A 27,214-nucleotide genomic window follows, 5' to 3' on the forward strand; every position below is an offset into this window, starting at 1 on the left:
CTGAGACATTTGTTATGTCTACATATACAACTATGTCATCCAGGAAGACTACAACTCCAGGAATACCAACAAAGATGGTGGCCATCACCTTTTGAAAGCAGCTGGGGGTGGAGCTTAGGCCGAACGGCATACGAGTGTGATGAAATACCTCAGCGTGTGTGACAAAAGTGGTGAGGTCTCTGCTGGAAGGGTGGAGTGGAACCTGCAGGTAACCTTGGTGCAAATCCAGCTTTGTAAATACCGTCAAACCATAGAAGTGAGTGGTCAGCTCATCAGCTGTGGGTAATGGGTAGTTGTCAGAGATAACAGCCTTATTTACAGAGTGCAGGTCAACACAGATTCGTATTCCACTAGATTTATTTTTAGGCGGTTGACCAGGAACGGGAAGAAAAGGTGTCGGCGGTGGTAAGCTAAATTGTAAGCCCTGTAAGGTAAGCTAAATGGTAATCCATCCTTGTCGCCAATGTTATGTTGGAGTGTTTAAGTTATTCATCTTAAAGTTCAATTTTACACCAGAGCTTGAAACGATAACCTCTTTTTTTATCTCGTGTCACTCACAACGAATGCGCACACGGAACCCCCGTAACCTTGGTTACCCTGGAAACCTTGAATTAGAATACAACAACATACTTCCTCTTCTCCCTCTTATATTGTTTATATCCATTGTTGGTATCAACATTCAGTGCAACATTTTGAGTCTATTTTGGCACTCTGAACTGACTTGTATTATGTATTGTCATATTGTAATCCCTCCACCCGTCTCCGGCGGGAGAGTCAGATGCTCTAACAAGGAGGCTAAAGACTGCAACCCCTAGCGTCTGTCGCTAGAGCGCCTATTGAGATCAGAGGAGTGAGGTTTACTCGCACAGCGACTACTATCACACAGCGACTACTAGCTGGCCTCCGTTACACTAGCATTAGAAATATGTGTGAACAATTTTGAGTCGTTGTGTGTAAAAGTACGATGACAACTATGTTTTACTTTTGTTTAACTTTTGCCTGCCTTTGTTTAGCGTTTTGAAACATAAGTGCATCACAGTGTGAAATGTGTTTTAGTGAGTGAGAATGTGTTTAGAGTATTGAAAAAAAAGAGTGCATGAGATTTGCAAACAGTGTTTTAACTACCTGAACTTGTTTAATGTTTTACAGAAAGAGTGATTTATTCAACAAATTGGTTTAGGCTATTGAGAATTTGGTTCAGAGAATAGGGGTTTAGTGTTTAAGCAATTCAGAAAAACTGTAATATCAGATTCATGTCTCTCTTAAAAGTTTTATGGCCTTCTTTCGCAGTGTAAATTTTCTGGCACTCTTTCAGTTCACCTCGATAGTAAAGGACTTCCTGCACTGAAACACACACCGCCGTGTCTTTTCTGCTGTAATATTACGAATGAATCTTCTCCTTTGTGTGAATTTTCAGGTGTTTCTTCAGGACTGAAGCCCAATGAAACTGTTTACCGCACTGATCAGTTAAATCGTCTTTCTTCAGAATGAGAAGCTGATGTGATTTCAGAGATAAAGCCTGACACGCTTCTTCCCAGTGTGAACTCTCATGTGGTACCTAAGAGTTGATTTGTGTCTGAAACTAGTTCTGCACTGAACACACGTATGTGGCTTTACTCAAGTGTGGATTTTCATGTGTCTCTTAAGGGATGATAATTGCGTGAAACTCTTTTCACACTGATGACATGTGTGTGGTTTCTCTCCAGTGTGGATCCTCTCATGTGTTTTCACATTTGTTAAAATACTGAATCTCTTGTCACAGTGTGAACACTTGTAAGGTTGTTCTCCAGTGTGGATCCTCTTATGTGCTTTCAGAGTTGCTGAACAACTGAATCTTTTGTCACAGTGCGAACACTTATAAGGTTTTTCTCCAGTGTGAATCCTCTGGTGCCGTTTTAATTGATCAGCTGTAGTAAAAGTCTTCTCACACTCAAAGCACATGTACTCTCTTAAACCAGTATGAATTTTTTTATGTACGTGTAAACTATACAGCAGTGAAAAACTCTTTCCACACACAGAACATGAATGTGGCTTCTCCTTCGTATGAACTGTCAGGTGTCTCTTCAGGTTTGATGACAAATGAAATGTTTTGCCGCATTGATCACATGTGAACGGCTTCTCTCTGGTGTGGATCGTCATGTGAGCATTAAGGTGTCCTGATTGACTGAAACTATTGCCACATTGTTTGCATGTGAACAGCTTCTCTCCGGTGTGGATCCTCATGTGAACATCAAGATGATTTTTTAATGGGAATCTTTTTCCACACTGAACACACATATGTGGCTTTTCTCCGGTGTGGATCCTCATGTGACTCTTAAGGGATGCTGATCGTGTGAAACTCTTCCCGCATTGATCACATGTGAAGGGCTTTTCTCCGGTATGAACGGTCAAGTGAATCTCAAGATTATGTTTGGCTGTGTAACTCTTTCCACACTGAGTGCAGGTGAAAGATTTCTTGGCTCTTCTTTTCTTTAAAAATGTATTTTTAGTCTTTGAGTGACTCAAAGGTTTTTCTCCAGGTTTGACATGATGTTCCTCCTCCACTTCACTCAGTTCTTCTCTCTCCTCGCTCTCTTCCATCGGGTCTGACATGAGAGGAAAAAGGTTTAATTTCATTTTCAGCACATACAATAATTCAAAGAGAGAAGTATGAAAGTGAGCCATGATGTAATAGCAGAAAGTACTAGTAGATAACTGCTATAAAATATGATAATTCTGGTGTTGTTTTCATAAATGAATTGCATGAATGAGATACATTGATATTTCAATTATTATTTTCAAGACATTTCAGGCACAAATCACGTTTCTGAAGTGAGAAATATTAAATATATTTGATTAATGACACATTTATTTAATGTAATATTAACATTTATACAATAGTGCATAGGGGTGTGCAATATTGGGGGGGGAAAGTAGCCTATCTCGATATTTGTTAGGAATTTTTCAACAACAATAATTAAAAACTATGTGCCCAGTGTTGGGGAAAGTTACTTTTAAATGTAATACATTACAATATTAAAAAGAGTAACTAATTGCGTTACTTAATTACTTTTTATGAAAAGTAATGTGTTACATTACTTTTGCGTTACTTTTTCTAACCTGGGTAGAGCTCGCTTGTTTGTTTTTTAATAACAACAAAAAAAAAGTTATATTTTTGGCAAAGTTAAAGGTGCAGTCTGTAAGAATGACAGCTAGTGGTGGAAATAGGCACTGCAGTCCAAATATCAGAGATCATCGTTTCCCCGCCTCCTCCTCCTCAGACTCGACGCTCACAGAGGCTGCCAGTTTGAGGACACGCTAGGGCTGCACAATTAATCTTATTACAATTACGATTACGGATGCCACGATTACGTAATCGTTCAAAGCCGCGATTACAAAAGAAAATCCACTTTGCGTGCGTGCGTTTAGAGCTTGTTATGTTATGACAGGCGAATCATGACTAGCCTACTTCAGAAAATCCAGCACAATAGGAACAAGCAGGCAGTGACGTAAGTGTACGCTGAACTAAAAATTCTTTCACCTCAGAAAAACAGACTTTCTTGTCCTGTCAGCCGTTATACTGTGCTCGTAGCGCGCACTCTTCAATTGCATGCGCAAATGCAGTGGTGCGCGCTGTGTATCGCTTCACTGTATATAAAGTGCAAAAGAAACTACGAGCATGCAACGGCGTTACGCTGTAAATTAGTAATTCACTAAATAAAAGTAAAATACCAATAATTCACGTTGCTGGTACGTTTGCATGCAGTAATGATGTTACTCCATTCACCAGGAGCAGTTTCCATGTTTCATTAACAGTTCTTGTTAGTATTGTGTATTCACCATGGTAACTGTCATTTCCATATTAACCCCAAAATGCCACTTTATTTGCACTTTGTGTTATTTTTTTAATTACTGTTGTGGCTCATAACAACATTGTATTAACAAAAACTAGTTTGGGACTGCTATTTAATAGCTTTAGTATAGGCCTAATGTTTATTTATTAGTAGTTTTTACTATTAGTCATATTCTTACAATTTATGTGTATGTTAAGGGGGACAGTACTTGTGTGTGTGTTAACAATTTTTGTTTAAGCATGTATTATAATATCCCTATATTTTTTTTCCAATGCAAATTGTGATAATCGTGCAGCCCCAAGACACCCAACAGGAACGAGCGCAATTAACAGTGAAAACTGGCAATGTTCAGTATCACACAGACCAAAACAAAACCAGACAATTCAACACAGAAACTCACATTTTAAAGTAAAATAACTGGCTGTAGAACAGGTTTTCAGAGAAAGGAGTATGTGAACTCAGCATGTTTCCTCAATATCTTACCATAACATATTATGGTATTTTTATGCTTTAGTAGAGTGAAAACGTTTCATACAGCACCTTTAAGGCCCTTACACAGCAAAAGTGGAATGGATAATTCTCAGGCTAAAGGAAATGCATATTTACTCCTGTACAGCAGAGGGCGCCACTCAAACAAATTTAATGCCGTTATGGATTACATCTAATATAAAGTAATTTTGCTTATTAGTATGGTTGAATTAGATCATTGAAGCTCAGCAGCAAACATTGGTTAATGAAGTGAGACTAAGTAAAAGTATATACATAAATTTATTTGTGTGATTTAATATAATGAATTGTAAAAATATCAATCTCAACCTCAAGATATAAAATTTACTGTTTGTATTCATTTTGATGAATACTGCATGTTTTCATGCAAGTGAGATGAGTAAATACATGTTCACATTTAGTCTAGGACTAAAATAACCATCATGTTTGAATGTGTGATGCGCGTGAATCACCGCTACTCAGCGCACGTTCACCAGCGGGTGGGAAAAGTGTGAAAATGTTTGCGTGAGCTGTTTCTATTGCGGCACAGATGATAAAATGTGCTATTTGAATTCTATTGAGAATTTACCGCTTTAAAACACAATGGAGAATGTCAAAGATGATGTAAAACAGCCACGTAAACTAAAAAGGCTGATGAAAAGAGGGGAAAACATCATCCTGTACCAACATAAATTTCCCCCAAATGTGTTCTGCTAATAATGACACATATTAGCAAAAACCTGGCTTTCAGATATAAGGTAGTTTGACCTACCATGGCACTTTGATTTAAAAAAAATATTTTAAACTGAAACGTTTTTAAGTTCAGTCAAGTCACTTTGTCCCCTTTATTTAGGGGTGTTTCAAACTATGAAGGCCTCATGGACACCTCAACAAACTCGTCTCCATAACGGTGTGACTCAAACTTCCAACCGGATGGAAATGGATAAATATTCTGAATGTTCTGATCCAATCTGACTTCTGACCTGTGATGTTGCCTGAATCATAATCATACACTGTTCGTTCGTTGTCCAGAGGAGAACTGAGCGACTCAGCCTGGGTTCTCCCAATTTTTTTTCTCTATTCTGTCACTGATGGAGTTTTGGTTCCTTGCCACTGTCGCCTTAGTTTTTAGCTTGCTTACTGTAGTTGCGGACATTTAATGATCAACAATATTATTGATCTGCCTAAGGTGGACGATGATGCAATTTTCTTCTAGAAATGAACTTGGTTGTATTATTTTCATGCTATCACTGTGAAGCTGCTTTGATACAATCTGTATTGTAAAAAGCGCTATATAAATAAATGTGACTTGACTTGTGCGATATCAAGATTTTTAAAATGTCTCCACGATCCTCTTTTGAAGAAATATCGTAGAATATCTATAGTATATATATCTGTAGTATATATAATATATATACTGATCATTTACCTCTACTGATCATTTGTTGAACATCTGTACCCATTTCATAGTTTAACTGCATATCTAAATGTGATGAAATGTTTCTAACACGAATGTTCTCCAGCATCATGAATGAATGAAGAATAAACACCAACCTCTTTGTTCTTCAGGATCTTCAGTGTGTTTCATTCTGCAGGTTCTGGATCACTCGTGTTCTCACTGTCCTCTTTAATAAACTCAGTCTTTACAGATTTCACCTCTTACTGATGCTTAGATGCTCGTCTTCACTTGTAGCTGATGGAAATGTACAGCATTTATTGGTGAATTGCAGTGGGAGGAGCTTCACTGATGATGTGACTTCTGTGGGAGGAGCTTCACTGATGATGTGACTGCTGTGGGAGGAGCTGATCTGCCAAAATCAAAAATATATCAGTTAGTGAGTTTTCTTTTCTTTCTTTTTTTTGTTACTAAATGACACATCTAAACACGTCTGTCCGTCTATCATAAAGTAACTGATGCGCATTCAATTCATAACCTTAACATTATTATCCTTCTTCATTCAAATATTGTTATGGAGTCAGTTCATTAAAAATCAATCTTGAAGTCTTGGGGTTTTGATGCCAGAAAATAAACTTTACTATCCAAGAAATTAGACTAAAGGCTTCGCCATAGATGAGCATTTCCATCCCGGCCTGAAAATAAATAGCCATAAACAGGTACAATACATTCCAGTCGCACGCTTTGCTTCTCTAATGCTTCTGCCCTGAGCCAGATATACTAGTATAATTTCTTTGGTAATATTCTCATAGATTTCACTTAAAAAATTAAAAAATATTCTACAATATGCAGAAACGTCTAAAGACTATATATATATATATATATATATATATATATATATATATATATATATATATATATATATATATATATATATATATATATATATATATATATAAACTTAATTTAAATTCTTCCAAATATAAATAATGTTAAGAAAAAAACAGTTGAAAGCATAAATAAATGTACATGTTTATCATCAACAAATTCCCTCAGTCTGTTGACACCAATGAAATGAGCTTTAAGTGTCAATTTACAGGAGATCTGAAGACATCAGCATAATAAATGAGGTGAAAACAGGAACTATTGTCATGAAATAAAGAGTGTTTTCAGCAGATCTGTTAATATTGATTGGCCTCAGACTATCAACACTCATTCAACAAGACATTCAGGATCATCAGCAGATCATCTCACTTTATTCTGAGTGTTTGCTGTTAGAAACACAATGCCTGTAAAACTGGTCTATTGAAAGACAATACTGTTATTTCTCACCATCGTCAGATGGTACAGTAAAGTGTTTATCAGTATCTGTTCCAGTAGGCCCTATTTTAATAATGTAAAGTAACTAACAAATCTGATCTGCCAAAGATGTGAAAATAGCACTGTAGCTGTCACAGATAAAGGCGTATTTTCTTTCTAAATATTTAAGTTATTTATTTGTGAAATTGTATTATGAGTATCGTAATAATTTTGGTAATAGTGACACCTACAGGTGAACAATGTGTAGTGTTATAACCTGTCATGTGATCTAGCTAGCGGTGTGAATATCAGAACCATGAGGAGATGTACACAAACTAAGAGGTGCCATAAGCACCATAGCAAATACAAAAATATGAAAAAATACTGTTTGATGTTCCTCTCTGTAAAGCGTCTGTCAGGAAAAAGATGTTGCATTTCTGCTTTCCCATGAGTGCCACCTAGTGTCATGAGAGTGAATATGCATTTACTGCTGTTTTTTGTTAGTTTTTTTTGGATTGTTTTTTTGCTAAACAGACAAATCTGAAATGAAAATCGGACTGAATTTCCATTTCAATAATTTGTGTTGGTGTGAACAGGTGTTAATAAATAACTATCGGGCGATCTTCCCAAGAAAGCATATCATAATCTTATAACACAAAATCACGATCCAAGATCTGAATTGCGATTTTCCTCATTCTAGAAGTGCTATAGAGAATTTTCTGACTTGAACTAGAACTCACATCAGTGTTATCTGGCAACGAATTCAATCAGCTAAAAAGGAGAGGAAGGAGCTCCATGTGACATTCCTGGATTTGGCTAATGCATATGGTTCATTGCCACATGAGCTTCTTTGGGCATAATTTGATTTTTTCAGGGTACCGATGTCGATAACAAATTTAGTGAAAGCCTATTTTGGAGATTTGCAATTTAGTTTCTCAACTCCATAATTCAGCACTACATGGCAATGCTTAGAGGTTGGAATAATGGCAGGATGCACCATTTCTCCACTGGAAATAATCATTAGGGCATCAAAATGGGTAGTAGGAGGAGAGCGTTTGGCTTCTGGGATGCGACTACCACCAATCAGAGCATACATGGATGACATGACAACCATGACTACAACGGTAGCCTGCACTAATCGGTTATTGGGGAAGTTAACAGATAATATTGAATGGGCACGAATGCAATTTAAGCCCTCTAAATCAAGGAGCATCTCGGTAATTAAAGGCAAGGTAGTAGATAAAACATTCTTCATTAATGGTGAGGCAATACCAACAGTTTCTCAGAAGCCAGTGAAGAGTCTAGGGAGATGGTACGATGGGGATCTAAAGGACACAGTTCGATTGGGAGAAGTTAGATGACAAGCAGTGGAAGGGTTGAAGAGCATAAACAGCTGTGCTCTACCAGGCAAACTGAAACTCTGGTGCTTTCAGTTTGGTCTACTGCCAAGGTTGCTGTGGCCACTGACTGTGTATGAGGTTTCTTTGACAACAGTGGATAAGCTGGAAGCGTTAATAAGTTCATACATCAGGAAATGGTTGGGAGTTCCACGCTGCCTCAGCAGAGTGGGACTTTATAGTAAAGGAGTATTGCAGCTGCCAGTCTCTGCTTTAACCGAGGAGTTTAAGTGTGCCAAGGTCAGACTGGAAATGACTTTAGCAGAGTCACGCGACAAATGTGTAAGGGAGGCAGCCCCTGTGGTAAAAACTGGCAAAGAAATCTGTAGTAGAGGCAAAGGCTGACCTTCAAATTGGGGATATCATGGGACAGGTACAGCATGGAAGAGGGGGTTTTGGGCTCAGTTTAGCTCCTCCTAAATGGCAGAAGGCAGGCCCAGCTCAAAGGAGGAAGCTGGTAGTCAACAAGGTGCGAAAGCAGGAGGAGAGGATGAGATGTATAAAGGCCATTTCCCAGGCCAAGCAGGGAGAGTGGATAAGATGGGAGAGTGTGGAACAACGCAAAATGGGCTGGCAAGACCTTTGGTCAATGGAAGAGAGTAGGATCAGTTTCCTTATTAGGTCAACATATGATGTTCTCCCATCACCGCAGAACCTAAACCTAAGTATGACCAATAAGTTGCCGCCTGTTCTAGTAAAACATTACACGCAGAAGACAATATTCCTCCGCCCAGGCGAGCAACCACCAAGAAAAGGTGCTAACACCAATTCTCGCCCAGGACAACTGGAAGCTGCTAGGGATTGGAAGATGCTGGCTGATCTTGATCAACGGCTTATTTTTCCACCTGAGATTGCCACCACTAACCTACGACCAGATATTGTTTTGTGGTCTGGATCAGCACGCATTGTTCAACTGATAGAGTTAACAGTGCCATGGGAGGATGCGGTAGATGAGGCATAGTAGAGAAAGAAATTGCGGTATGCTCATCTGGCCACTGAAGCAGAACAGCGAGGATGGAGAGTCCAGGTTTATCCAGTGGAAGTGGGTTGTCGAGGTTTTGTGGCACACTCTACAACCCGGTTCCTCAGAGACGTCGGATTCAGTGGCCAAGAGTTGCGTCGCACAGTAAATAACTTATCTGAAGCAGCAGAAAGGAGCATCAACTGGCTGTGGTTGAGACGGAAAGATTCTAGCTGGCTGTGTACAGGCCGCCATGCTACGGTTTCTTGAAAACTTGAAGAGTCTGTTGGTTTATTTGTATAGGTTGTATAGTATTTACAGTCATTACGTTCCTGTGTATATTGCGTGAATGACGGGTGGTTGGGCAGATATTGTGTTTTGCGGTAGGTGGTATGCCATACGGAACCGTTGCCACTGAAACTGCATATTAACGCACCAGTGGGGCTCGACAGCCTTAGTCAAACGGGTTGGCGCGTATGGTTGGGTTGCGGAGAGATTGTGAGATTGTGATTGGGTCTCAGCAGCAACTGTTGGTTTATTTGTATAGGTTGTATAGTATTTACAGTCATTACGTTCCTGTGTATATTGCGTGAATGACGGGTGGTTGGGCAGGTATTGTGTTTTGCGGTAGGTGGTATGCCATACGGAACCGTTGCCACTGAAACTGCATATTAACGCACCAGTGGGGCTCGACAGCCTTAGTCAAACGGGTTGGCGCGTATGGTTGGGTTGCGGAGAGATTGTGGTTAGGTCTCAGCAGCAAGAGGGAAGTAGAGGTCAGTAAGCTGGGCTGAGTTGAGTGGGGGACGGAGGGGGGTGACTCTGGGACACCAGAGTCACTATCGAGCCCTCTTGAGGTGTCGTGGGCTAGTCGACGAAACACTGAGGACGGAAGGTGCCCACTTGAACACCCTAGAGATGTTCTCTACTCAGCTCAATCCAGATGGTTGTCATGGGGGGACCGCACTGTGGTTGCAGCCGTTGTGTGTGCTGACGCGCAATACACTGTAGCTATTAACACGAGACAGAAGGAGATTTACATCACCATATGGAAAGAAGCGTAAATGGATGTAGAAGCATAGGTTACTGTAAAGCTATGTCTTAGTTGGTGCTTATCTTGGCGAAAGCCGAGTACAAATCAGCATGAAGTTTTAACATCTACTCTCGTGTAATGGAAATCATTAGAGAATTTTCTGACTTGAACTAGCCTATTGACTTTTCTATTTGCACAGTTTAAAACACTATATTGCATTAAAGAAGGAGTTGTCAAAATGGTCATTAAAAGGTGAACAGAAGTAAACAAGCCACTTGACTTTCACAAGCAGAAAATGCGTGCATTAAAATAATAGGGCCCTATGTGAAATTCTGTATTGCGCATTTTAATTTATCTGGCAATCACATGAAGGCATACAACATTAATTTAATTTATTTTTTAATCAAATTAAACTGTTTGTCAAACTTACTGCTGCACAAGAGGTTTACTGTTAAAATGATTTTATTATTATTTCTAATGTTGTTATTATTATTACATTGATTTGTAGCTACCTTCTACTGCACAACCGCAATATATTTGTCACAATTTCTTCTAGTTAAGCCAAACATTTATTCTGACAGTTGCCATTAACCTTTGAGTTTCTGTGTCTATGATATGACGATTTTCTCTGAAATATAAACAGTAAAATGCTCATGAAGTGATTCTTAGAGCAGCTCTGAAGATGAAGTTCATGCGTTCATGTGCTCATATAGTGGGGCGGCAGAGGATAATAAATAGTCTGTATTCATTGTGATTTACTCTGATATTATTTACTTTAGTAGATTATGCAGTATCTATTGTTACCGCAAATCTACGTCAGGTTAGTAACGGACTAAAGTCAAGTTTTGAGTTGAGCATTGGGGCACAGCAAGATTTTAGAGTTCCGGCTATAACGCTTGGCATTAGTTCAAGTGTACTTAGACTGTAAAGGCTAATAAAGGGAATGTCCGTTTAGGGCACCAGAATGTGGACTGACCAAACCTAAATTCCTGATAATTTACTCACCACTACGTCATCCAAAATGTCCAAATTGCAGTTTTAATGCAGCTTCAAAGTGCTCTACACAATCCCAGCCGAGAAATAAGGGTGTTATATAGCCAAAACGTGTCATTTTCTAAAAAAAAAAGAAAGAAAATTATATATATACATATTCTTTTTAACCACAATTGCTCGTCTTGCACAGTTCTGTGATGCGCCACACATTACCCAATCACGTCGAAAGGTCACAGATACTGATCATGAACCCTTTGCACTAAAAGCATATGTCTGGTCTCATTTGAAAATATTTTAGTTTTATGAAATGTTTTTCAAGATCATGTCAAGGGATTTTATTTTGAGAAGACTAAAATGCAAACTGTTGTTTATTGCAATTTTCTAAGCATCCATTAGGTGTATTGTATCTATTGTTTTGTGATGCAAACTGCCCCATTCAGTTTCAGTCTTCCCTGCACACCTTTACACCTCTCCGGCCCGGTTACGGCTCTAACTATTCTTTTATTTTGTCTCCATTATAATTACTGACGACTTTCTATTCACAGTTTTAATCCCTCATTTCTTTGATCAAACTCTCGAGCAAGTTTTTGCATGCAAAATTTTGAACTAATTTAAACAGAACCATTCAGTGCGTCATCAACCTTGTAAAGGTTAAACAGGCACTGTTTAACATATATGGCTGGAGCGTTTGCAGAAGCAGGAGTTGGACGAGCTCGTGCTGAATTCAGTGTATTTGAGGCAGAAGTCAAAGGTCCCAGCATTTCAGTTAGGCCTGAAGCCAGTGTGGATGGAGTCAGACCAATAGCTCGGGCTGAAGTCGCCAGTGCATCAGCTAAAGCCGGTCCATATGGTGTGGAAGTGAGATATGGATTTGACACGGGTGCATCTATTGGTCTGACTGGGGTGGAGGTAAAACTCCTGGGAAATGGATTCTCAGTTGGTGTTAAGAGCAGTATAACTTTTCTAGGTTCAGAAGTGTACCTATCATGGTACCTAAATAAATCATTCAAAATCCAATTCAAAGAATAAAACAATCAATCATAGACATTATCTATAATCAATAAATTAGTATTTACCTGGCAATGGAAAAGACTGCACACAGATTCCCTGAACCTTTTATTACCTAAATATCCAGATAATTCATACATTTACCAAAAGGAAGCATATTTTTTAAATAACCCCTTAAATCATGACTTCTGGCAAGTTTTGTGGATAGAAATGGACATTTTGAGACAAACAAATATGACATGCCATCAACAGATTCGAGGCATGATTATGGCAGCACGTACCTTGAACTGGTCACTAACAGAAACCTTAATTTTATAATTTTAGACAGGATTATTCATGTTTTTCTTTTGTGTTAATTTTCAGCTATAAGGTAGAAATTTGACAGGGGGGAAATGAAACAGCACAACACAGAAAAAGATTCTTTACAATTTATTGAAAATTTTATCTTAATGCAAAGGCCACACCCAATCTGTGAGCTTTTCATAGAAGATCTCTAAGGCCAAATCCAAATGAAACTTTTCATAAGTTTAAAAGGTGACTAGCTTTCATAGCCTATTTTACTTCACTTCCCTCCAGGCACGTGCAGAGAGTTCATCGGGGCAGGGGCTCAAATGTAAGCAAGGGGCAATATGTAAAAAAAATAAAAACAATAATAAATACATATATATTTTATGTTTTTGCTAGAAGTCTTACGCTCATGTAGTCTGCATTTAATCAAAAATACAGAAAAAACAGTAGCCTAAATTATTGTGAAATATTATTACATGATTTTTTTTTACTTTTTATTAATCAAAGAATCTTTAAAAAAAAAAAGAGCATCACATCATCATATTAGAATGATTTCTGAAGGATCATGTGACACTGAAGCCCCACAAAGTCACAAAGCCCATGAACAGAGGCACGCTTGAAAAAACGAGCGCGCCGTCGCTTCTATTGTGAGCGCGCATGCCGCTTTTGACATAACGAATTTGCATGCGCATAAAACGCGCTATGTGAACGACCCCTTAAGGCAGAGGTCTTCAATCCTGCTCCTCGAGGGTCACTGTCCTGCAGAGTTTAGTTCCAACCCTAATCAAACACACCTGAATCAGCTCATCAAGCTCTTCAGGATCGCTTGAATATACAAAAGGCAGGTGTGCTGAAGCAGGTTGGAACTAAACTCTGCAGGACAGTGGCCCTCCAGGAGCAGGATTGAAGACCTTTGCCTTAAGGCAACGTGACATTAGCCTAATCGAAAATATTTCCATATGTGGCTCTTTCCTCCTTTTCTTGTCAACAAATGGATTCAGAGCCGCCGGTCGCCATGTCTCAGTGTTTTTAGGTGTGTAAGTGAATGTCGGGATATTACTGATCATGGAAAGATTTAGCTGCACCGCTGCTGAATACATTCTAGGAGAAACACTGCACTAAATGTAACAAAATCAGAATCATTCTCTCGGTTTGGCGATTACCTAGTTATTTTTTGTAACTGATATTTAAACCAGGCTACTCGTCTGGTCGGCCATGTAAAATTCTTTCACTTGCATCTTCAAAAAATCCACTTGTCCCAGACAAGCGTTCATGTCGAGCCCTGGCTTCAGCTGACTTTCAAAAGCAAAACCCGTTCCGTACTGATCACACGTGTGCGGCTTCTCTCTACTGTGAATCTTCTCATGTGTTTTCAGATTTGCCGACTGACTGAATCTCTTGTCGCAGTGTGAACACTTGTAAGGTTTTTCTTCAGTGTGGATCCTCTCATGTGTTTTCAGGCTCGATGACTGACTGAATCTCTTGTCACAGTTTGAACACTCGTAATGTTTTTCTCTAGTGTGAATTACCTGGTGCTGTTTTAAATCACTCACTAAATCAAAACTCTTCTCACACTCACAGCACACATGATCTTTTACATAGGAATGAATTTTCTGATGTGTACGTAAATTATACAGCACTGAAAAACTCTTTCCACACACAAAACATGAATGTGGCTTCTCCTTCGTATGGACTTTAAGGTGTTTCTTTAATGCGGGTGCCACAATAAATGTTTTTCTGCATTGATCACATGTGAACGGTTTCTCACCGGTGTGGATCCTCATGTGTTCTTTAAGGTATGCTGATCGTGTGAAACTCTTCACACATTGACCACACGTGAACGGCTTCTCTCCAGTGTGAACCCTCATGTGGTTCTGAAGCTGTGATGATTGTGCAAAACTCTTCCCACACTGATCACATGTGAACGGCTTCTCTCCAGTATGAACTCTCATGTGAATCTCAAGATTACGTGTGTTTGTGAAACTCTTCCCACACTGATTGCAGGTGAAAGATTTCTTGGCTCTTCTTTTCTTTAAAAACATATTTTTAGTCTTTGAGCGACTCAAAGGTTTTTCTCCAGGTTTGACATGATGTTCCTCCTCCACTTCACTCAGTTCTTCACTCTCCTCCTTCACTTCCATCAGGTCTGAAATGAAAGAAAAAAAAGGAATTAATTTCATTTTCAATGCATCATAAAAGTGAAAACTATTACATAGTACACTATACATTCGATCAACAACAGAATTATCTAACATATCAAAAACGTACAATAATAACAGAAATAACTTTTTTCAAGGCTTGCACCTTGGAACCTATTTCTGAGCGGGCCGGAGCGCGTTGAGGATTTTCTGTTAGAACGCTGTCGTGTTAGAGGCCCCTAAGTTAATAACTAATGATCTTTGCCAACTGCGTTTTGAATTATGGGTGGAATTTCCGGTTTGGGGATCTTCCATTCAAAACGACTGAAACTAATAATTTCAAATCATAAGGTTGGGTAACAAATAAAGTTCATCCGTCAATTTGACTGAATTTAAAATTTTTAAAATCTAATTTAAGACTTTTTAAAGATCCACGGACACCCTGTGTGAACCGGATATACAATACATATGAAATAAAAGACCTAAAATAGTATTTAATTTGAAGTAATGTTGACAATTAATATAAAATTCTCAAACCTCCCTTTACTGACCATTTGTTGGAAGTCAAAATATTTTCAACCATTTCATAGTTTATTTTATTTCACAGCTGTTAAATACCCTGTGTGGTGAAAATCAAGTTTTAAAAAAAAACGTTTAAATATGTAGTTTTGATGTTTAAAGATGGGTTGTAAGGGATAAAATGATTGACTACAGAGGGACTTTAAACACGATTTCACTTTTCTAACTTTAGCTAGTGTGTAATGTTGCTGTTTGAGCATAAACAACATCTGCAAAGTTACAGCGCTCAAAGTTCAAAGCAAAGGGAGATATTTGCTTTTAAAGAAATCAATTTCTAAGGACTACAGCAAACGGCCGGTAGGGACTACACGACATTCCTCCAGCGTTGCTGACGTCAGTAAACCCAATAAACCCCTCCTCCGAGAATACTAAATTCGAGGCGAGGCCATTTTATATTGCTTTGGAGAAGAGTTGGCTGATGTTGCCGTAATGCCATGGAAACGCTGTTATGTTCATCCGGATTGCAGGTCCACTTTGTTCAGCCTTCCTAGGGACGAGGGAGTTAGGGATCAATGGTTAAAATTTATTTTTAACTCGGCCCCTCATAATTATTACCCAAATCTCGCTCTATGTGCTGCACATTTTACGGAGGATACTTTCACAATCGTGGCGAGTTCAATGCAGGATTCGCACAACGGCCCGTCCTGAAAGATGGAGCAGTTCCAACTTTAAAAACAGAAGCTGTTGTTTACGGGCCACAACCTGTAAGTATTGTACGTTGCAGCAAGGAAGTAAACAAATGACAACGCTGTTTGGCTCTGCAAACCAGTTTGTTAAATGCTCATTCATACTTAACGTTATCCGACAAACCCCTAAGGTTACAAACTTTTTTTTTATCTCAACAGCGAACTTGGAATTAGTGTAAATTATTCTTTGATTAGAGCTTTTATGTTAATCTACATGCTTGTTTATCTAAAGGCATGCTAAACATGGTTCTGTGTTTGACTTGGCTACTGTAATAAAGCCAATGTTTAGTGTTCGTTTTGGGTTAATAGTTCTAGCGACAGATATTGGTCTACAATCGTTCTAAAAATACAAAAGTAACGGTGCCATACAGTCAGAAACAATCACTATAGATCCGCAGTCTTTACTCAAAAAAATCCCTTTGAGGACTGTAGTATAATTTGTCAGAACGATTATATGATATAGTTGTTTATGAATCTTATTTTTTGTAGTACTATAATAATTAGTACAATTAAATAACAGCTTATCTAAGAAGTAATGAGACAACAAAAACAAAAAACAAACCTTTCTGAAACGTCGTTTAACAGCCGTTCTTGAACAGGTTCTGCTCCATCATCTTCACTAACATTCTCTGGGTCCGATTTGGGCTCAAATTGGTATGGTTTTATTGACACCATTGTTTATAATACACCAAAGCACAAACTACTGGTAAAGGTACGGGACGTGACGTTTCCGGAAAACATGCACTAGGCGGTTAGCGAATCACAACACACTGGGCCAGCTAACCAATCTGAGCCCATTGCGTATTTTTGAGGGACTGGCTTCATAGAACCCGGAAACCATCAGACCGTTTTTACAAGGAGGGACAGAGCAGTGTAGAATAAAGGTAAAATATATGCAAAATAATGCACTTTTTTTTTTAAACGAAGCATGAAGACATGTTACAGTGCACCCCACAAACACAATCAAGCCTTCGAAAAAATGTGTTTTACCACCCCTTTAAGATTTTTTCCCTGCTTTACAAAATCTAAAAGTGATGAAGTGCTTGAAGCTTTATAACATGAATGTTCTTCAGCATCCTAAATTAATAGTGGTGTAACGAATACATATGATACTGAACTCATGATACGACATTATTGTGATACTCTAATACATATCGTCGCTGTCCGATGAAAACCGCGTATGTCCATTTTGCCGATTTTGCGATTTTTCGACGGATAGAATGTCCAGGTTCATTTCCGTATACAGTACGCTTCACATTATCTAAAAGACCAATGAAAAGTTGTGAAATCATGTCATCTGATTTTCACGTATATCCATTTGGTGTCAAAGCTGTCAATCACGCCGCGTATCTCCCACCCTGTGCGGCATCTCGCCGGTCTCGTGAAGTTTCATCTTAAGCGTCTCTGGAAGCTCAGCATTGGATAGCCGAATAACACTGTGAGGTAAAGTATCAGCAAACGTTTGTTTTTGACAACTGTTCACAAGTTTATTATATATTCACAAAATTACGGTAGGACTGTGCAAACAAAGTATCAGTCTAGCATTGCCATGTCAGTGTATTGATTAATTGTCCCTTCATAGTTTGCAAGAGATATTTAATAAACTGAGCGTATTTAATAAACTGAGACGTAGGCTATTTAATATAATTGAGCGTATTTAATAAACTGAGACGTAGGCTATTTAATAAACTCAGCGTAGCCTATTCATCTGTCAATATGAAACGCGACTTGGTCATCCTAATTAATGATCGGAAGAACGCGTATCGACCACCATTACTGTAAAATATGCACGTATGTCCATTTAAACTCGATTTTGGTCAAATGTGGATTATATCATTACACTGGCAAGAATATGGTTACATTTAAAGATGCCGTACCAAGTATGCAACGCTACGTTCAACTGCTTTTGAAATTACGGTGTTTTTTTCACTTCCTGAAAAGTAACCGTTTTGGACATACGTGAGTTTCATCGGGCAGCGACGATATGTTAAAAAGTTAACAATGTATTGTTGATTAAACTGCTAAATATCATATTACATTGTGGGTGTAAACGAATAGGCTTGGACTTGGTGCTAGAAACCCAATGCACAGGACAAAAGTGACACCAGAATAAAAATATTCATTGTGACATATAGTTGTTACACCCCTATGAATGAATGAAGAATAAAAACCAACCTATTTGTTCTTCAGGATCTTCAGTGTGTTTCATTCTGCAGGTTCTGGATCACTCGTGTTCTCACTGTCCTCTTTAATAAACTCAGTCTTTACAGATTTCAGCTCTTCCTGATGCATTGCTGCTCATCTTTACTTGAAGAATGATGGGAATATTCCAGCATTTATTGGAGAATTACAGTGGGAGGAGCTTCACTGATGACGAATTGTAGTGTGAGGAGTTGATCTGCCAAAATCAAAAATATATCTTTACCGAGTTTGTTTTTATGCTCATGGACAACAGAATATAGTAATGTAATTTTTTCAAATGCAAATATTGATAAGAAAAATAGTTAAACTCAGAAATAAACGTACATATAGTAACCAACAAATACCCCCAATCTGCTGACAACATTGAAATGAGCTTTAAGTGTCAATTTACAGGAGATCTGAAGACATCAGCATAATAAATGAGGTGAAAACAGGAACTATTGTCATGAAATAAAGAGTGTTTTCAGCAGAGCATCTCACTTTATTCTGAGTGTATGCTGTTCATACCTGTCAAGTATCCCGTTTTTGCCGGGAAAGTCAACCCTTCTTTCCCGCCGTCCTCCCGTATTATTATTTTCCCGTAAATCTCCCGTATTTTAACCAGCGTTATTAAAAAATAATAATACCCCGGGCAGATAAAAAAAAAAAAAAAAACATTCTCAATCTGAGCTCTGTCACTAGCCTCGCGATAACTGACGCTACGACTGAGACGGAAGACACTCCTGCCACAAAACCAAAACCCAAAATACCGCGATCAATGGGACAGCGAATTTACTTTTCTGAAGAGGAGCAGGGTAGGGGACAGTCACGCGTTTTGTAACTGCGACTTTAGCATCTTAAAACCTGTTAACCGTTGCCAGAGCGCCGACGCACTGAAGAGTTTTTTTTTGTTTAAATAGTTCAAAGTTACTATCAGATTTAATGTTATTACCTTGACAAACTATACATCATTAAAAAGATATAACACTCAAGTTTCAGTATTTGACCACTATTGTATTCTCAGAAACTTATAGTGACAGTTATGTCTTAAATTGTGTCAGTAGTTTATGTGATCAAAAAATGAGTCGATACCTTTATGAATTATGAGCGTCAGCCGCTGTCATTCAGAATAAAATCCTATGAGGTCGTCATGACAGCGCTTGACAAAACAACGTCCCTCAGGGCTTTTAGCTCAAAATGTGCAGATTTGGAGAAATATTGATAGATTCTCATAGGTTTACATCCGATTTATATAGACAGGAATAATATTTATTGAATGTACTAGGGGTGCGCCGATCCGATACTCAGTATCGGTATTGCTCCGATACTAGCAATATTTGCCGGATCGGGTATCGCCAGACGAGACCATCCAAATCCGATCCGATATTGTATAGCCTACGTATGTTATTGTTATACAACACAAAAGGCACAAAAACATTATAAAGCACTATAATGTTTTCGTGTACTGTATTCCAAGAATTCTGAAGCCATTACATATAGTTTAATGTGAGGTACAGATTTAAATCGTTAAATTAATCTTCACCTAAGTGCTTCCCTCCGCTGCGGCTGTCAGTCATTCTCAGCACTCAAACAGCGCGTCGCGCTTGGGTAAAACAGTCAACACGATGAAACTCTCTCCAAGATGAGTCAATGTTCCTATTATTATACTGTAGATATGTATATAAAGGTCTATTGTTTGCATAAAAGGACTTTAACGTGCTGGAGTTTCACATGTTACTTTCAACCGGGTGTCTGTTAGATCACAACACAACTCCTCAGCAGGGGCGGAGCGGGGGGGTGGCTAATTGGGCTTAAGCCCCGAATGGTTTGTCAAAAGCCCCGAATCTTTTAGGTTTTTTAAAATAACTTCAACTTTGTTTGATTTCCTCTCAGAATTTCTGATGGAGCGGCAAAAAATTAAACAATGTGCGTGGTGGCGGACGGTAATGCATCGCGCATCACTCAGCTTGTTTGCCAACTGCCAATAAAAACTAACGAAGAAGAATATAAATTAATCTTCTTCGCCGTTGTCATCAGGGGTTGGCCGCTTGCGGGCTGTTGTATGTTTAAACCGGCGTCGTAGCGAGCTTACTGGCTAACCGGCTGAAGTTATTATGGACATCATAAAGTTTTTTTATACGGAACACTAACAGTAAACCTCACCGGCCGGAGAGAGATTCAGAAGCAGCGTCAGACGAACCGCGGACAAGTGTTACATGTGAATCTGCTGTTGTAGGCCTAACACTTGAGTTAAAGGTATTGTAGGTAGAAATCCACAAACATACTTTTTGTCAAAATTTGTTTAAACTGTCTTTATATATCAATGCATAATTAAAATGTAAGTACTCTGGAAAAGAAATTATAAAAATCGAGTGTCTGTAGTCCTCTTAGGACTACAATAAACACAGCTCATTATCCCATTAACTCCCACTCCCTCCCTACTCGGCTCCTTCCAAAGCCACGCCCCCAAAACAAATGAACGCGCAATCCCGGCCATTCGCTCAGCTGGAAGAGTCGGACGTGTTTCCCAGCATTACCAGATGTAGTGACATCATGTCAGAATCACAAGTAATAAAATAACTAACTTTATCAGTATGAATATAAACAATTAACATGGCTGTTAGTACTCACTATCCAGCTCGCATAACGATACTTGTAAAGTTACAAATATTTTACTAGCTCGTAACGGAATCAAACTCAATATAAGGCAAAGCTATAAATAGCTTCATTGATACACGTTTGCCGTTACTATCAGTTACACTGTGATGAAGGGGAATTTGTAAGATTCATAACATAAGATTGTTTACAGATAAACTGAATTACATACACTCAAACACCTTCTCACAACTGCATTGCAGACCCAAGATAATATAACACACACACACACAACATATATTGTATAGCACATACAGATACAACATAAAGAAATATGTAAACATATGTAGAGCATATAACAACAAACCAAACGTGAAAAAACGGAGTAGGTAGAGTTCACGGTGAAAATAGGAACACAGTTTAGGCAGAGGGTAAAGCTAGGTATAAAAATAGATCCCCTAAACTTTTTAACCTAAAGTTAGATTCGGCGAAATTAAATAAAACAGCTTTCAACTGCAGATAGGCCTATTGCTTATTTATCGTCTCAACCCTGGCTCACTAACAGTAATGTTATACTAGTCGACACCAAAGTTACACTGTCATAGCTAAGCCAGTACCGTTAGTTATGCTACGTAACGTTAGGTAGCTAATATTAGGTAGTTAGGTGTGCTAGTGATACATGCTTCATGAAAAAATAAATGCCATCCAAATGAAAACAGCAAGATTACCTGTCCAGCAGAAATAAAGCCATCATGGAGTCACTTTTCAGCCCCTTGAGATCACTCAGTAGTAGCCGACGCTGGAAAGCCATGCCGACTCTCTTATGATTTCTTTATTTATCCAAAGACTTTTTGTTCATAGCCTTTTCAAATACTGTCTTCCTTTTTTTAACTCGTTTGACTTCGCTGCCTCTATATGCAGGTAACGTTACTGAGAATTGTGACTGTTCTTTCTCTGCCATAATTGTTTGTTATTACTAGCTTCCGTTCCTTTTCAAACGGGTGCGCGCATTTGGGCTCCTCCTGTATCAGCAGAGGTGGTATCCATGGTAGCGAGGGAGAGTGACAGTCGCCCCAGCCAATCATTTCTTTCGTCCCGGTTGGAATAATGAGCTGTGTTTATTACAGTCCTGAGAGAACTACAGACACTCGATTTTTATAATTTATTTTCCAGACAGGAATATAATTATATAATTATATATAAAGACAGTTTGAAAAAAATTGGAAAAAAGTATTTTTGGGGATTTCTACCTACAATACCTTTAAGTGATGACAACAATTCCAAGTACAGATGCATCAATATCGTCAATAAGTTATTTTTCCCCCCATACTTTAATTTAAAAAGTAAATCTTTAATATATTCTAGATTCATTACATAAAAAGTTAAATATTTCAAGCCTTTTATTGTTTTAATCATGATGATGGGCTTACAGCTCATGGAAATCAAAACTCCAGTACGCCTATCTCAAAATGTTTTAGAATTTTAGAACAAATAATTTTTTATACGACCTGACAAGATCTCTAATCAGCTAATCAACTCAAAACACCTGCAAAGGTTTCCTGAGAATTCAATCTGTCAGTTTTGTTCTGGTGGTGCAGCACAATGACCTTTTCCACAATATTACATTTTTTTGAGATGCGCCTGTAATAATGTAATAAACATATTAGTATTTACATAATTAAAGGAATTGTTATGGTGAACAGTGATAATGAATAAATGGTAGCAGCAGAGTATTGCTAATTAAATGAATATCACTGTCCACAATTTTATATGTAAGCTTTTTGGGCAACGCATCATTAATTTACTGTAACATATTGCACAATATCATCAATATTTAATGCAGCAATTCTGAACAAAAAGTATACATATTTAATAATAAGACACAGGTCTTTGGAACTTTTATTGCACACATGAGACTTAAATTATTCTCAGCAAGTTATGGTGGCGTTTTGGCCCCAGTCTAAAAGGGCGGCTATATAAGTTTTACACGCCACCAGATACCACTGTGTTTTACCTATTTAGGCAAACTTAAAAATAGTCAGATAATGGTTGCCTCTTTTTAGTTGCCAGGGGTGAAAAAAATGAGTCATCCTTAACATTTTTGGTGTTTTGGATTCACTACAGCTGGAGAACAATTACATACAAAATAGGTTGTAGGCTCTACTCTGTGATTTTTTTTATTTTTACTGAGTAGGCCTAACTATCATAATTTTCCCAGGTAGTGTATAGATTTTTAGGCTTTCTAATATCTCAAACAGCCTGAAAAATAGTGCATTTAGCTGACACAAATGGGGAAAAATCTCCAAGGGAGTATGCCCCTGCCTGGACCGCCCCTAGGTTTGGGCTAAGCCCCGAATGTTTACATCGTCTGGCTCCGCCCCTGCTCCTCAGTGATCACAACACTAGAGTAGAGAGCGATATAATTGCTCTTCACACGCACATTAACTTAGGGCTGTGCAATTAATCGAATTTTGATTTCAATTTCGATTTTAGCTCCCAACGATCTCCAAAATAGTACAATCGAGTAAAAACGATTATTTTGTCATGTTATTTTGTCTTGTGTTCTGAATGACTCGCGCGAGCGCACATCCGTCCCTCCCGAAGCCTTAAACTCTCTCAGCCTCATAAACTGCAAGCACAATAAACTTCACAATAACAATTGGCTAATTTAATATAGACTGGAGTGAGACTCTTTAACATCTAAAATTTCATTCATTTCTGCTCGATCACTGTATCGCCTCAGTTCAAGCGAACGGCAGCGCGCGCACACGTGACCTGATCATCTGTTCCGCTTTACAGAACGAAACACATCGAGAATGAACACAGGGAGCGACATAAAACGTGTCTGTTTGTCCGGGAAAAGGGGATTTTTAAGTTTCAAGTGAAAGAGCGTTTTACTTGCCCGACCGATCGAAACGCGAGATGGTTTTGATCTTGTACAGTCCGTGTAAACAGAGATCGGTAGTTTCTGGAAGCTGCGCTGCCTTTGTGTGAGAGAGACATACAGTAAGTGACAAATCAAAACAAATGAGCCTAACAGCTCACACAAAAACTCACAGAAGAAACATACTGAGGTAGAAATGTTGAGTTTTTTATTTATTTATAATAGGCTATATGATAGTTAAGTAACATAACACGACTAAGGGCTGTTCTATAATATCACGATTGCAAATGTTACACTGAATTTATAGTTTTATAAACAAGTAGCCTAGTTTATATGTAGTAACTTACATTTTAGACGGAATATTGACTGGTTTTGTTCCATTTCACCGACGAAAATAGTTACAAAAGAAAAGCATCACTAAGCGCTGTGTTTTGTTACTGTGTGATTTATTATTTTGAACAAATCGTTTTAATGAATGACTCAATGATTCATTTATTAAGACGGTCACTTGTCGCCACCTATTGATTTATTGTTTAAAGGCAAAGGCATCATTGATTTTATTTTTTATTTTATTATTTGTTTAAACATTAATCTCATAATATTTACACAGCTGTAATTTTGCAGTGTAAATTAATTTAATAGATAACAGCACTTTTTATTAAAACTGAATTTGATAAAATGTAAGAATTTGACATAAAACATATTTAGTAAGGTTTAATAAATTGTCCTTTATAAAGGCAAATAATGCCCTGGTGACCCCCTACAACAAATTACTTTGTAAACATGTCACCTTTTTCACCACTTGTGAGTTTAGAGGTCTGTTTAATATTTCAAAAAGTACAATAAATGTTCAAATTTAGATTTTTTTAAGAGTTGTTGAAAGGTGTCTTTTAATAAATGCAACATGTTCCCAAAGTCATGTGAAATAATCGTGTTACATAATAGTGATTTCAATACTGACCAAAATAATCATGATTATGATTTTTTCCATAATCGAGCAGCCCTACATTAACTGAAATTTAAAACTGTTAAAAGGCCCAAACTAATGAACAAATAAAGAAATATACGTATCTTACTTTTGTGCTTTGAACTTTTCAATGCGACGCGCTGCGCGCCGTGACTCCATGTTGCTTCGAGCGCATCGTTCTGCGCACGGGATGCGCATAAGGTTTCGTGCCGCTCTGAATTGGAGCATTTCATATTACAATACTTTTGCGCAATGGCAGTTTATTGATAGCCTTAGTTGTTCTGTCCAATCTATGTAACATATGTTGCTGCTTCATTAAAAAGTTGCGCTTAAAATTTTAAAATAAATGTATTTTAATTATATAGTATATATTTTGTCTGTATTGTTTTACAAAGTAAGGAAAATAATGTTTAAGTCAAGCTTTGATGCCTTTAACAAAAGAATAATCCCAGTCTCTTCCCCACAGTGAGGCATACAGATACAGTTTATTAGGTAATTTGGCACTGTTTTTTTTTATTATTATTTTAGTATTGGATCGGATCGGTATCGGCCAATACTGAGTCCCAGGTATCGGAATCGGTATCGGAGGCAAAAAAAGCGGATCGTTCCACCCCTAGAATGTACCCAAATGTGCCGATGTAATCATTATGAGCGCTGGATACTCTGATGTACTGTTTTTTCAATCCATACTGGCAGCCTGAGGGCGCCCTGTGCACATGCAGTCCATATATGGAACACATGAAGAAGAGCCATAATCATGTGACATTCAGGGAGTTCCTCAATATTAAATACAGAGTTTTAGACTTGTCATCTTCAGGATATAGATATAACATGGTCAGACATGTGGCTTTACCTGCAGTGGATACATAGATTGATACAATGCCAATTTCAATTTTATTTTCATGAAGATGTTTCATAAAAAATAAATTTCTACTAACTTTACAGCTATTAATAACTATTTTTTCATTATGACAATAAATCATTCTACATTTACAATAAACTGCCAGGTGTCAGCTTTCAAATGACATCATACTCGTGATTTTAGTGCAAATGGTTCATGGACTGTATCTGTTTCAGTTTGGGTATGCCATTTCTGGGGATTTTTCAAAAGTGGGGTTGCAGCCTAACAGGTTAAAGAATGCAAAGTCTGCAACAAATTTCAACAATAACTCACTAAAAGAGTAAAGAAAAGTTATGTTACATGTAAAGAAAATCTGTAAAAGACAAGCAATATGAAATGAAAAGAATGTGTGGAATGAAAATAAAATGTAGAGACAAGCAATGTTAAGTGAACAGAAAATATGCAAATAGGCCTTTAAATAAATGCTCTTCATATTTTGTGTTCTCCTTTTGTGTTTTCATTTAAGCTATAACACTTGTCTTAAAATGTAAGGGATAACGTTACTGGAGCTTGGTTGGGGTGGTGGGACTGCTCGCGGGGGGCGCCGGAAAATTTCCCTTATTTTCAAATCCAAAACTTGACAGGTATGATGCTGTTAGAAACATTATTTGAGTCTGAACATATGATAAAAGCCTATAAAACTGTTCTATTGAAAGACAATTATTTCTCACAATAAAACAAGGATGAATCATCAATAATAGAGCAAAATAAAATGACACCTATCTTTATGAACTTCTACATGCATATAACCATAATATGTCCATATGAATCTAAATTCGACTTAATAACAACTATTAAGTGCAAATAAAGTAATTTGATCGTAAACGTGTTACAGAATTGTTTACAGAAACTGACAACGACCTTAAAACTCTTGAAAATAAAGACTGGTCAGCAATTAACGATTCCTGTGTCAAACTTCAATAATAGTCATTTATAGATTTTAAATTTACCACGTTCATTACTCACAATATAAAGTGTTTAGAATATATCTCAATTTTGACAAGGAAATGCAATCTGCAAAAGATAATAGACAAAGAAATAAAGTTAAAAATGAAAATGGCAACAGTGCACTTGGGATTGATTCCCATCAATTCAAATCTCAAACTTTAACTTTTGACTCGACATTCAGTAACAGTTCTCACTCCTAACATCGAGACAATCACACAGACGAACACAAAATCTCTCAGGTCTGAATGAACTCAACATATTCTCCTCATGCTCGCTGCTGCTGCACTAAATGTTTATTTCAGAAGGAAGACGCCAGAAAAGACGCACAAGTATCGCTGTGTCCGATAAAAACAATACAGAAATGAGTCTGTCGCTGAATCAATCTGTATAAAGTGTTTTTGATGGTTGTGTAAAAATGAGAAATACCGTGAACTGCTCTCCTCACCTCAGACGCTGAAACTGAATGACGGAAGAGAGACGGCGCGAGTGAGCGGTGACGTCATCGGCCTCCAACGCACGCGCGTACGGGACACCCCCGTAGCCAATGAGTGTCACGCAGTAGATTCGCATATTTACATATTTACTAGTAGCCTTCCATTATTATAAGGGCTGGGTCTTGACACAAATTTCACAATTCGATT

The 27,214-nt window shown here is 37.9% G+C and overlaps 2 protein-coding genes and 1 pseudogene across 7 annotated transcripts in view; 1 reads left to right on the forward strand and 2 right to left on the reverse strand.

Moving 5' to 3' along the window:
- The window catches only part of LOC143711083 (uncharacterized), a 164,794-nt gene that overhangs the window by 44,326 nt on the left and 93,254 nt on the right, over window positions 1–27,214 (forward strand). The window lies entirely within an intron of this gene.
- Window positions 1,289–27,009, reverse strand: LOC143711131 (uncharacterized; annotated as a pseudogene). Its single transcript, XR_013194749.1, has 3 exons — window positions 27,000–27,009; window positions 5,874–6,127; window positions 1,289–2,585 (listed from the first exon to the last, which is right to left on the reverse strand). The product of XR_013194749.1 is annotated as an uncharacterized LOC143711131 (transcript).
- Window positions 12,821–27,214, reverse strand: part of LOC143711142 (uncharacterized) — a 376,270-nt gene continuing 361,876 nt past the window's right edge. For 2 of the 5 annotated variants that reach the window (XM_077202484.1, XM_077202483.1), the window contains exon 2: window positions 12,821–14,840. In XM_077202484.1, coding sequence (XP_077058599.1) covers window positions 13,882–14,835 — 954 coding nt within the window. In that variant the 5' untranslated portion in view covers window positions 14,836–14,840 and the 3' untranslated portion in view covers window positions 12,821–13,881. Of the gene's footprint in view, window positions 14,841–18,272; window positions 18,496–26,999; window positions 27,090–27,214 lie in introns of those variants that run through there. The other 3 variants (XM_077202482.1, XM_077202481.1, XM_077202485.1) reach the window with 3 other exon arrangements.

This window comes from Siphateles boraxobius, unplaced genomic scaffold (assembly GCF_051911475.1).
Source record: "Siphateles boraxobius isolate OS27281-9 unplaced genomic scaffold, OSU_SipBor_1 49, whole genome shotgun sequence".
Classification (NCBI taxonomy): domain Eukaryota; kingdom Metazoa; phylum Chordata; class Actinopteri; order Cypriniformes; family Leuciscidae; genus Siphateles; species Siphateles boraxobius.